At 35.9% G+C, this 13,126-nt stretch overlaps 2 protein-coding genes across 2 annotated transcripts; both read right to left on the reverse strand.

Moving 5' to 3' along the window:
• Positions 1-969: 969 nt before the first annotated feature.
• LOC148930596 (trans-cinnamate 4-monooxygenase-like) lies at positions 970-3,463 on the reverse strand. The gene is made up of 3 exons (XM_089069028.1): positions 2,674-3,463; positions 2,080-2,213; positions 970-1,995 (listed from the first exon to the last, which is right to left on the reverse strand). Exons 1-3 carry the CDS (start codon positions 3,432-3,434, stop codon positions 1,400-1,402), a joined length of 1,491 nt encoding a protein of 496 aa, XP_088925154.1. The 5' UTR covers positions 3,435-3,463; the 3' UTR covers positions 970-1,399.
• Positions 3,464-6,702: 3,239 nt separating this feature from the next.
• LOC148930597 (trans-cinnamate 4-monooxygenase-like) lies at positions 6,703-9,382 on the reverse strand. The gene is made up of 3 exons (XM_089067754.1): positions 8,533-9,382; positions 7,881-8,011; positions 6,703-7,415 (listed from the first exon to the last, which is right to left on the reverse strand). Exons 1-3 carry the CDS (start codon positions 9,315-9,317, stop codon positions 6,817-6,819), a joined length of 1,515 nt encoding a protein of 504 aa, XP_088923880.1. The 5' UTR covers positions 9,318-9,382; the 3' UTR covers positions 6,703-6,816.
• Between the last annotated feature and the right edge of the window lie 3,744 nt (positions 9,383-13,126).

Here is a 13,126-nt window from a genome sequence, read left to right on the forward strand (position 1 = left end):
ATGGTATATATATTATTTAACATTTCTATGATTAATAAAAAGTATCTTAATGTTTTGGGATATGGTGTCACTTAATAAAAAAAATTTCAATTTTGTAAAGATTTTAAATGTAAATTAGAATATTTGAGAAGTTAAAAAAAAAAAAGCATAGATTTGTTTTAATTTCTGGATTCGTCAAATGGATACGGTTATTTTTCATTGCAAAAAATCATGAAGCGTGGATTGATTTATAATCATCCACTGACAAAATTGAAATTGTATTATATGACATGATATGAGAAGTACAAAATCATGCGTGAATATCATTGACGATGTATTAAACAATGTCGTCATACCATACCTATTAAGAAATGTTGCAAAAACATTAAAATGGGCCAGGTCCGAACTTCAGAGTAACGGGGACAATGTTAATTAGACTTTGATTTCTTTACTATTTCTGAATTGGGAGTATAATTTTGTGGTATCTATCATTCTATTTTTAATCTTATCTCGTGATCTATCTATGATTAATAATTGCATTTTTTTACAATAAATCTATACAACCAAATTTTGTACAACCACAAATTGATTTATTTGAGAAAAAAAAGTAATTTATTTATACATTTAATTAAAAAATATAGACATATGTATAGTATAGGGAACATGCATAATATTATGGTATTTGTGTATAATTTTTTAAATTTTTTTGAACCATAAAATGTAATTAATGCATACTCTAATTAAAATTTGAAAAAGTAGAGAAATAATTCAAATATAAAAATAAAAAATTGAAAATGAGGCCAAAGACTACTAAAGTATTTTTAATTTGTTAACTAACTATATTTACTATTTTAATATTTAATTAACATATCAATATTACTATAATCTTATTTTGGTTGTACAAAATTTGGCTGTCTATTGTTACTTTTTTTTATTAGCAGCAGAGAGAGATAGGGTTGACAAATAAAAGTTTTAGTAACACAAGAAACGTCACTACAATTCATTAATACACCAATCAAGAAATGTTGAAAGAAAGGTTTTTTAAAAATGTTTATTCAAAACGATCTTGGCTTCATGACCGCCCCGGGGGAGGCAGCAGCTCGAAGTTCTGCACAAGGCGCCTATCGTGATGCGGAGGATAGGTAGCGCGAGGATGATCCCGGGGCAGCTCCCGTGGCCTCGACTATCACATTATCATACTTTCGATTTTCACAACAAATTATTTATTGGCTTCAATATTAAATTATAGATTATACTAATCAGAGCCGACCTCATGTAACTTACGAGAAAGAGGAAATTTAAATTTGGTGATCAAATTTTGTAGAACTTACATAGTAGTGTAGAAATAGTATGGTCAAGATCTTTTGCCAATATAATTTATGTGGTTATAACCTTATTTTGATAAATAATGCCTCGAGCATTAATTTATCGGCTTCATAACCACCGTGTAATGCTTCAAAATCCGGGTAGCAAATTGCCCGTTATTCTCCGTCATATCGACTTTTGACTGCCCGGGCGGTGGCAGAAGCTCGAAATTCTGCACGAGCCTGCCCAAAGTGATGCCCAAAATGGGCATCGCAATGACAATGCCCGGGCAGCTCCGACGTCCTACCCCAAACGGGATGTATTTGAGGTCATTTCCCGTGACCTCAACCTTAGACTCCTCTTCCAAGAACCTTTCCGGCCTAAACTCTTCGGGCTTGTCCCAATAGGCCGGGTTGTTGGCCATCCACCACGCGTTGACTAGGACCCGACTCTTGGCCGGGATGTCGAACCCTCCTAGGTTTTCTTGGTGGAGGTTCATGTGAGGGACCAGGCACGGGACAACCATTCTATAACGAAGACTTTCTTTGATAACGGCTTGAAGGTATGGGAGCTCGGTAGTGTCCGACTCGGTCACTTGGTGTCTTGGGCCGAGGATCGCGTTGATCTCGGTTCGGAGCTTGTCTTGGATTTCGGGGTGGTTGATGAGTTCCGCGATTGCCCATTCTAGTGCCCAAATAGTTGTCTCGATCGCTTCACATTTTATATACACTTACTTTTAATATCATGATTTCTAAATAGTAGTAAAAGATTAAATTTGAATTATTCTTTACGTACCTGCAACATTCATGTTCTCAACAATGTAAAGAACATTGTCTTCATTGATCTCTCCATTACGTTGAGCTTCAAGAATGTGATCAACACCACATTCCAACCCATTGTGTTCCATCTTTTTTGTGGATGCAATATTCCTAATTCAGAAAGAATATGACTTAATTAGACCAATTAATACTCAAAACTATGAGAAAATCAGACAAACTTATTCGATACTTAGAAAGTCAAGTATGTTCATCAGATATTTTGCACGCAATTCTTTTATTCTATGTCAAATTAACCTCATCAATCTTGACCAAATAGTCGCATTGACCCCAACAATATATGAATTCTAGTCTAAATCAAACTCAATTGGTAAGACGACCAGATTTACTTATATAGTGATAGTTCAACTATTAACCGATCTAAATTGAAGAGTCTCATTCACCCCAACAAACAACACTAATTATACACACCAAATTAGAGAACGAAACTCAACTTAGTCGATAAAACAACTTAGTTTTCGATAGTTCAAGCATTAACGGATCCAGATTAGACGATAAAACACAAGTCGTAATCGCGAGCACACACCAAATTAAAACGAGATAACAAACTTACTTCCTCTCTTGAAGAAAAGTATCCTTGAACAAATTCAACCTCCTCCTTGTCACCTCATTGCACACCTTCAAATACCCTCTCAAAAAGGGCCTCAGCATAGGTATAAAATCCCCAAAATTATACTCTAAACTTTGCCCCAACCTACTCCTCTCTCCATTCACACTCTTCAACCTCACATACCTCTCATCCTCCTCACTCTCAAATCTCTTATCAAACATCATCTTATACACATTGTTATACACCATGAGCTCCAGCCTCCGCCGCAGCACCACCCCTTCCACCGCCGCCTTAGGGTTTCTCCTCACGTCCGCCACCACGGCCTCCGCCTCCGCCTCCCAGTCGGCGCGGTAGTGGGCCACGGCCTTGGCGGTGAAGAAGGGGGCGGTGGTGATGCGGCGCATCTTGCGCCAGTGGTCGCCGTATTCGGTGAAGACCATGTCTTGGCCTTTTCCGGTGAAGATGTCGAAGACGATGTTGCGGGAGCGGGACCCGAATTCTTTTCCTTTGGTGAGGAGGACTTGCTTGGCGAGGGCGGGGGAGGAGACGACGGAGATGGGGAGGCTGCCCATGCGGACGAGGAAGAGGTCGCCGAAGCGGCGGGAGAGGGCAGCGAGGTCGTGATGGTCGATGTCGCCGAGCTGGAGCCAGCTTCCGAAGATGGGGAGGGAGAAGGGGCCCGGGGGGAGGCGGAGACCCGGGCGGAGGAGGAGGAGGAGAAGGACGGGGAGGAGGAAGAGGAAGAGGAGGAGGAGGAGATACATTTGTTTTTTTTTTGGGAGGTGGTGGTGGTGATGTTTGATGATCATGTTGTGAAAGTGTGTTTATTTATAGACATGTGTGTGTGTGTTTTAACTTATTTGGAATGGTGCGTTTTGTGATTTCTTTTTTTTGGTTTGACCAAAGGTGGCGGAATCCGACTAATAATGTTCGAATAGGTTTGTGGATTAAGGCTGAAAATTTCTCAATAGTGGTGGGGTTTGAACTTGTCACATCTCCGCGCTACAACTCCTTGGTTTGTGTTTTTGTGATTTTATTTTGTGCATGTTGTGTTATTTTAATTTTGTGTTTTAGTTTTATTAGTTGAGACGACATGCTGTTTCTCTTTTTTTTGCACGATGGATATGGTCCAGGTGCGGGAGGAGGGTCGATCGATTCTACTGGAGGTTCATAAAGATTAGAAAATCCTGTTAAATATGGTGTATGGAGGCTCCAATCCTGCAAGAGTTGTGGTTCATGTGCGTTCTTTGCTTGCCATATTTTACTACTTAGACTTTTGACATGAGAAACAACGTTCTAAATTAAAACACGAATGTTATTCGCTCACTATATTTTGCTACATAGTTTTTAACATGAGAAAACGATCTTTTTTGATGTATCCTAAATTAAAAATGAACCTTCTTTGATCTATATATTTTACTACTCAGAGTCTTATGACACGAGAAACAACTTCTTTACTATGTCCTAAATTAAAATTTTTACCGTATATTGAATAAAAAATGAACGTTCTTCAACTCGTCCTATTTTACTACTTAGCCTTTTGACACAAGAGGCGGTCTTCTTTACTGTGCTCTAAATTAGAATTGACATTCTTCACTTGTCATATTTGCTACTCATCCGTTTGACAAGAGCGATGAGTTTCTTTGTTGTCCTAAATTTTGAATGAAGATTCTTTTTGAAGTCTATCTATCAATACCCAAAAATTGAATCGATATAAGTTAGATTCTCATAATAATGTCATGAAGCATGAAAAGAAGACAAGAAGCACATAATAGTGGAGTCATTTTTTTCCAGCACCAAGATTAAAAAAAAAGGTGTGTATGTATTAAATAAAAAGATAATAAAATAAAAAAGGAGAAAGAGTAGAGAGAATAAAATAAGAGAGAAAAAAGTAAGAGCGAGAAAATGTGTTACTACATTTTACTAATAAAATAAAATGACTCTCTTATTATAGAATGTCCAAAATGGAAAAATGATTCTATTACTATGGAACGAGGTGTATTAAAGAGCATGCCGATCTAATAGTTGACCTACTAACAAAACTTAAATTCATCGAAATGAACTCATGTCTATAACAAATATAGTTGCTATACTTGGCCGGTGCCAAACTATAAAACCATTGGAGATTACAACCTTATAGGGGCGCCACCACAACTAAATGAAGAAGAAAGATGAACCGTTTAGGTTTTAGTCTTGATTGTTGGATGAAAAATACTCCATATATATAGCAAATAAAACTAAAAGTCTTAATAGACTTTTATGCACAGTAGCCATTACTTTCCTATAATATAAAAGTATATAAAAATTAGGCGTGTATTTATTTCCTTTTTTCATTAATTGCTAGTATGAAAGTGCAAAAATTAGGCGTGTATTTATTTAAGTGTATTATATTTTCTTTGTACACGAAAAATAGATAAGATTGTGAATGACACGGTTTTTAATGTATAGTTGGTAAAGTAAGAGAGAGATAGTAAAAAATAAGAGAGTGGGAGGAGGGAAAAGTTAGTGGAATGGGTGTTAATGGATTGTGGGATCCACATTTAGAATGATGTGTATGGTTAGTATTGATTGAAAACTTTCTTTTTTGAACTTTGTCTGTTTTCTGTGGATGGATCAAAATGACAAAACTTGTCTATATTTCGTGGACGGAAGGAGTATTGGGTTGTTCTTTCTTTCTATATTTGTTAGTACTATGTTAATTGGTTGTGACTTGTGAGTGCTAGTACATACTAGTAGCATTATATTATGTTAAATGTTAAATAGGATCAATGAAGGTAAAATTTTCATTAACATAAATAATAAAATAAATTATAAATTTTATGTTGAATGTACTAATATTAAAATTTTTGTTGATTAATAAAAATTATCTTAATGTTTTGGGATATGGTGTCACTTTATATAGATTTTTTTCAATTTTGTAAAGATTTTATATGTAAATTAGAATATTTGAGAAGTTAATTTTTTGAAAAAAAAAGGCACAAACTTGTTTTAATTTCTGGATTCGTCAATGGATATAAGTGTTAAAACTAAAAATTGTAAATTTGAATTTTTAAATTAAAAAGCTTAATTTAATTTTTAGTTTGAACTGTTTTAACTTTGTTGCTATTATGGATTGTTTGTTAAAATTTTAAATTATTTAATCAATATCTTGATATTGTGTTACATTATTACAGAAAAAATTAATTATATGGACTGTGAATATAAAGGCGTACAGTCAAAATGAATTTAGCTAGAGACAGTTATTCTTTTTATTAGTATTATAAAAGTTCATAGCACATCATGAGAAAGTCGATCATCAAAGTTAATATTATTTCGCATACATCCAATAACTTATAATAAATCTAACATTGAAAAGCAGTAAATAAAAACGTTTGGAAATCTGTGACATTGTATTTAATGAAACTTATATGAAAATTAATTAATATAGGTGGGATCTCCAATATCTAGAAATACCAGAATTATGCCATTACATATTTAATATATAGCTTCTCATTATGGGCTAATGACCCATAACAAACGGATCAAATGGGCTAGGCCTAAACTTCAACAATAACATCAGCCAAGACTTGAGCCAGCCCAAATAAAAATGCCTCATATATCTTTGGTAAATTATTTGAAAAATCATTATATCTAATAAAAAATCATGAAGTGTGGATTTGTTTATAATCATCCCATAACAAAATTAAAACTGGAGTATATCAGTATATGATATGACCACTACAAAATTCTATGTGAATACGATTGATGATGTGTTAAACAATGTCGTCCATCTATAAAGAGAGAAGGCGATCGGTTGAAAAACATCAAAATGGGCCAGGTCCGAACTTCATGGGCTGATTTTTAGAGTAACGGGGCCTAAGTTTTTTAGACTTTGATTCCTTCATTATTTATGAATTGATATAGTTTTGTGGTGTTTAATGTTTAGCATTCTATTCTTAATCTTATCTCATGATCTATCTATGATTAAAATCTTATCTCATGATCTATCTATGATTAAAAAATTGCATTTTTTTATTAGTAGTAGAGAGAGGGTTGACAAATCAAAAGTTTTAGTAACACTACAAACATTAATATTACAATATCACGTCAATATATTTTGTTACACCAATCAAGAAATGTTGAAAGAAAGATTTTTATAAAGTTTATTCAAAACGATCTTGGCTTCATGACAATGGTGGAGTGCTTCAAAATGTGGAGGCTGAACTGCCCACCCTTCTCCGAGGTGTCGATCTTCGACTGCCCCGGGGGAGGCAGCAGCTCGAAGTTCTGCACGAGGCGGCCTATCGTGATGCCAAGGATAGGCAGCGCGAGGATGATCCCGGGGCAGCTCCTCCGCCCGACCCCGAATGGGAGGTACCTGAAGTCGTTGCCGTTGGCCTCGACCTTCGCCTCCTCCTCCAAGAACCTCTCGGGCCTGAACTCTTCCGGGTTTTTCCAGTGGTCGGGGTTGTTGGCAAGCCACCACGCGTTGACCAGGATCTTGCTCTCGGCAGGGATGTCGAAGCCGCCGAGCTTTGCATCGTGGAGGTTCATGTGGGGCACGAGGAGCGGGATGGCCATCCGGAGACGGAGGGTCTCCTTGATCACGGCCTGGAGGTACGGGAGCTTGGTGGTGTCGGGCTCCGTGATTTGGACTCCCGGGCCAAGCACCGTGTCGAGCTCGTGACGGAGTTTTCTCTGGATCTCTGGGTGGTTCACTAGCTCAGCGATGCCCCACTCAATCGACCATAGAGTTGTCTCAATTGCTGCAATGAATACAAGTATTGTTATTAACTTACATTAATTCACAACTAAATTCAAAACACTTTTTTTGTTATAGTCTGGTGGTTGGTGGGTGAAATATAACCTAACTTGAGGAGTTAGGTAAGGAGGTTAGGACATGTGGCGTGGACTGTGAACTACCATTAACTAAACCTAACTTGGGAGTTATGAACTTTGTGAAAATCTGTCACACCTACCACAACAATGTCACAATTTAAAACAAAACTGTATCTAACTTGATAGAACTCTCCCATGAATAAAATTTGGACTTTTTCTCACTTCATTTCTTGAAAAGTGGACCAATAATAGACTTTTAAGATAAATCTTGCTATGCTATATTATTCCACAAATTTAGGCCTAATTTTGACCATTCAAGAAATGAGATTAATAGAAATTATTATAGATCGAAAAGCATCAACTGACATAAACTTATAACAAGGGAAACATACCAGCAACATTAATATTCTCAACAATGTAAAGGACATTGTCCTCGTTGATCTCTCCCTTCTGCTGGGCTTCAAGCATGTGATCGATTGCGCATTTTAGGCCATTGTCGCCCGGCTTCGTGCTCACGAGTTTCCTGTGTACAAAAAAAAAAACACTGATTATCCAGCAAGTGAAAAAAAGGAAAAGATAAGAAAGGATTTTCTTGATATTTGCATATATAGCTCGGTCTAAATCACGGTCTATTCCAAATCCAACATGAAAAGAGACTGAATCACATGATCTAGAGCTCTTAATCTTATTATGGTAATTTCTTCCTCCGCTTCTTATTTCAATAGCTATGATTTGTGAACAGTATGCAAATTGCTATAAATTGCAACATGACTCTTCAAGCAATCACACCAAGAGACATTATTGGCCTATATATGAGACAATGATTTAGGGTTGAGTGGAATCCTAAATAATCAAATACATAATATCTCAAAAGTTGCCTAAAGTAATTGTCTACCAAATCATATTAAAGCAGAGCAATGAAGTGATCACATAAATCAGATTAAAGTTAATCTCAGCTCAATGAAAACACAATCAATGCAGATAATTGAAATTTAGAACGACGAATCGTGTGTTCAATTGAAAATGGAGAATAAATTAACTTACTTCCTTTCATCAACGAAGTAATCCTTGAACAGCTGCAGCCTCCTCTCCTTGACCTGCTGGCACAGCTTGAGGTAGCCTCTGAGGAACGGCCTCAAAATCGGGATGAAATCGCCATAGTTGTACTCGAAGCTCTGCGCCAATCGGCTCCTCTCTCCATTCAACGCCTTCAATTTGACAAACAGAGGATCCTCCTCGCTCTCGAACCTCCGATCGAACATGATCCGGTACATGTTGTTGTACATCATGAGCTGCAGCCGCCTCCTCAGCACGATCCCCGTCGTCGCCGACTCCGGCATCTTCTTCACATCGTCCACGACCGCCGCGGCCTCCGCCTCCCACCCCTGGCGGTACTGCTGCACCACCTTGTTGGTGAAAAACGGCACCGTCATGATCCGCCGCATCTTCCGCCAGTGCTCGCCGTAGACGGTGAACACCATGTCCTGCCCTTTCCCCGTGAAGATGTCGAACACGACGTTGCGCGTGCGCGAGCCGAACTCGACCCCCTGCGTGTGGAGCACCTCCTTCGCCAGATCCGGCGACGAGACGACGGCGAGGTTGCGCTGCCCCATGCGGAGGAGGAAGATGTCGCCGAAGCGCTTGGCGTAGTCGGTGAGGTTCCGGTGGTTGAGATCGTCGCCGACCTGGAGCCAATTGCCGAAGATCGGGACCGGCATCGGCCCCGGCGGGAGCTTGAACTTCTTCCCCCGCAGCTTGGAGACCACGGCGGCGACGACGATGGCGGAGAAGAGGCCGATCAGCGCCTTCTCCAGGAGGAGGAGATCCATTTTTCAATTTGGGGATTTTCTGCGACGGTAGAGATGGCGGGAGATGGCGGTTATTGAAGAGCTTTGAAGGAGGAGGCTAGGGGATTTATAGTGTGTGGGATGGTTTTAGGTGAGGGTGCGGGTGTTGTGGGGCCCGGTGGTGACGGCGGGTTGTTTGACGGCGTTAAAGAGTTAACGGCGGGAGGGTGTGGTAAGTGAGAGGAGTTAAGCCGTCGGGGGTAGGTGGGGTGTTTGGTGAGCCACACGTCAACCGCCTCTATTTTTTTGTTATTTACTTCCTCCGTCCCGCTTTAGCATCCCATTGACTTTTCTGTCCTCTTTTTCTAAAAATGATAAAAAATAATTAAAGTGGAGAAATGATAAAGTAAAAGAGACATAATCTAGATAAGACTCTTCTCTATATTATTCTCTCTCTTAATTTACCATTTCTCCTATTTAACTATTTTTTATCATTTTTACAAAATGGGGACAGAAAAGTCAATGGGACTGCTAAAGCGGGAGACGGAGGGAGTATATTTTTACCCCTCATTTTATGTAATAATTGTGCAATAGTCGTTTCAATCATAAGATTCGGCCAAATTCTGATCAGTTGCGTAAATTTTGTAAAGCGTAATATTAAGTTATAAGGTTTCAACTATTCGCAATCGTTTCGTTCTTGGTGCAATGGTCCTAACAGACAATGGATGGCGAACGTCATCCAAAAATGAACTTAACCGTAAAAGATGGGGTGGGGCTGATGTATTGCAGGCAACCGTTCGATATTATCAAGTTTGATGGAGTTTTTCAACTCTTATGGATCGGTATTGAAGGTGAGCATTAATAGAAAGAAAATGATTTAATGAAAATGTAGGTGAGATCTATAAAGTATTTTTAATTATTTTTAGTCCACTTGTAGTACTACTATTTCATTTATTAAATCAGATTTTGATGCGTAATGCTTCCTTTAAAATGTTTCATTTAATGGATCAAATGTTGTTAATAGTTGTGATGAGTTATATCTAGATACGTGGACGTTTCGTTTCAGCCATTTTATTTATTGCAGCATATAGTAGTATACAAAAAAGTACTCCTACACGTTTTATTTAGTAGTACTAATTAATTGTAAGTGTACATACGTTGTACCATTATTAAATGATGTTTATATTAAGACAAATTTGATGTTTATATGCAATGTATGAATCAATTAGTATATATCAAACGAGTAGATTAAGAATGAAGGAGGTTCATTCCTAATAATTGTCTTTAAGTGAATGTTTAAATCTCATTTTTAAACATTAAAACAATTCAAAAGAATGACTATTAGTCTATTATTGTTATTTTTATAACGTGCCTAATATTTTGTTGGTATTCATGAATAAATGTTGTATGATCACAAGTCACAACTAACACTCAAATGAAAAACGTGGCTTTTTTATGATCACAAATTGCCACACTTCACAAATTTGTGAGAACTACGGAACCTAGGACCATATTTAGACAAGTAAAGATTAATTCAGAAAGAAAAAACTTTTATCTCCTAAAAATATGTAAACATTTATGGAATTGGACTTGTTATATCTTATGGTTTGAGATATATGGTATGTCTTACTACAATGTTAAGATCAACAAAAGTTGGAAATTCTTTTTGAGTTTAATTTGTGGATTACTAAATATATTTAATCAATAAATGACGTTTGGAGATAGGATAATGACAATATGTTTGTTGTTCATTTGTCTAAATTTTTTTGTTTTATATAGTGATAGTTTTGGATATATAGAACGTTTGTTTTTGTTAATATGCTAACTTTTAAATTTTTTTCATTGCGGGTTATTATGAACTATTGTTATATTTACTATAGGTTGTATGCACAAAATGAAATAGGTTGAAATTCGGATCTCAATTCATATTCAAATGCATATTTTTAATTATGTTTGGTGTTATGAATTTTGAAACATTATAACTAAAATTCGAATGTACTTTGCTAACAAAATTTAGTTTGAAGAACACAATGCAAATTTGAATCTACACAAAGCACATATTAGACTTGCAACAAATAATACTTTTCCTGTTGATAAATATTATTATTGGTTTTATTTTGATAAATAAATTCATCTGACATTTCCTCTACGTGGCATTTATTTTAATGCTAAAAAAACTTTCTATCTAACAGTCCACTTTTCTTGTATTAGACTATATTGGCAAATTAGAGAGTCAAACGAGAGGAAAAAATTGAAGAAGAAAATTGTGAATTTTCAACACATATTTAATCCATGCAGGATTATTCTTTAAAAAGAGTAGCATTTTTCCATTTCATATTACATTAGTGTACAATTTCATAATTGGTGGCTTGGAATGTAAATTTATTTGTAATAGTATATATATTGAACAATAAAGTGAAGTACTAGAATAATTAATTATTCAAAAATAATACTAGTAATCATGATTGTTTATCTATTGTGTTTAAACAATAACCTTTTCTAAACGCATTCAAACTATTTATTGTTTTTAAATTAGAAAATAGTACTAGTAAAAAGGAATTAGGTGTTGTGCGTGTGGTCAAATTTTCATTGCACCTAACACCGCTACTCTAGAAAAATACATTTGTTTATTTATCTACTACTCCTATATTCTAATTTTTAAATTTGTTACATGATTGTTTTATTTAAACCGACATTTGCGCCGCAATATTTAAAGTCAAACCCAAGGTTTTATGTTTCGAAAACTAGTTGAATTGGTAATATTGTGGGCGAACAAAGATTTAAGATAGTAACTTTATTTTGTTTATAAGTAAATACTTAAAATATAATACTACTAAACGTGTCCTAAAATAGGAAGGAAACAGTAGTGGACACATCAATTTTTATTTGTCAAAGGCAAAAAAAAATGTGTCCACAGCAACAATGAACGATTTATTTGGACACTTTTTCTAAATCAATTGATTATATAATTTAATCGGCTCTCACTATAGGAAGGCGTAACGCCGCCGCGAAGTCGGTGGCTGCGGTGTCCGCCCTATTGTGGATACTCTAATATTTATTAAAAAATAAAAAAATGTGCAGTATTTGAATGGGATATTATAATACATTACTTATTTTTATATACAAATATAATTGTGTTACGAAATATCCGTTACAGATAAGTAACAAAGTAATCATCTAGGGCAACTTTTATAAATATAGTAAATGCTAATTTTCAAAATAATAAAGTAATCATCTAGGGCAACTTTTATAGATATAGTAAATGCTAATTTTCAAAATAATAGATCGGCATTCTCAATAATCCGATCTTTTTATAGTCCTCCATATCAGCATTTTATGGTCATATCTTTTGTGGGTGGACTATAGCCCGTCCTATCTTTTAACAAGCATTTTGTATTTATTTTATAATTTTTTTAATATAATAAAATAACAAATATAAATGAATTTAAGATGACGCATGAAGTACGTCATAACTGATTTTATTAGTGGAGTATTAATTTCAACATGGAGGAAATAAACCAAAAGTTACTTAGTGGGGTGGTTGTGAGTAGTTTCACAATATAAAAAATTGAAGTGGCAAAATGATAAATTGGTTTTATATTATCAAAAATTGATTTGACTAGATTAAGTGAATTGAATTGTTTCGGTGGTTCCTAACTTCCTATGTCGCATGACGGGTTGCCAAAATCTACTAAACCTAAACTTACGTGGAAAAATCGACGATGCCTTTGTACAAAATATAGTCTAGCTATAATTGAAACAGATATTTCCAACGAATATATAATTGATAAAACAAAATTAACAGGATACCAATCTTTGGATTATCCAACAAATTTCAATTGGCATCGATA

This window comes from Salvia hispanica, chromosome 3 (genome assembly GCF_029641045.1).
Source record: "Salvia hispanica isolate PSC_SH4W2 chromosome 3, Shi_PSC_v1, whole genome shotgun sequence".
Classification (NCBI taxonomy): Eukaryota; Viridiplantae; Streptophyta; class Magnoliopsida; order Lamiales; family Lamiaceae; genus Salvia; species Salvia hispanica.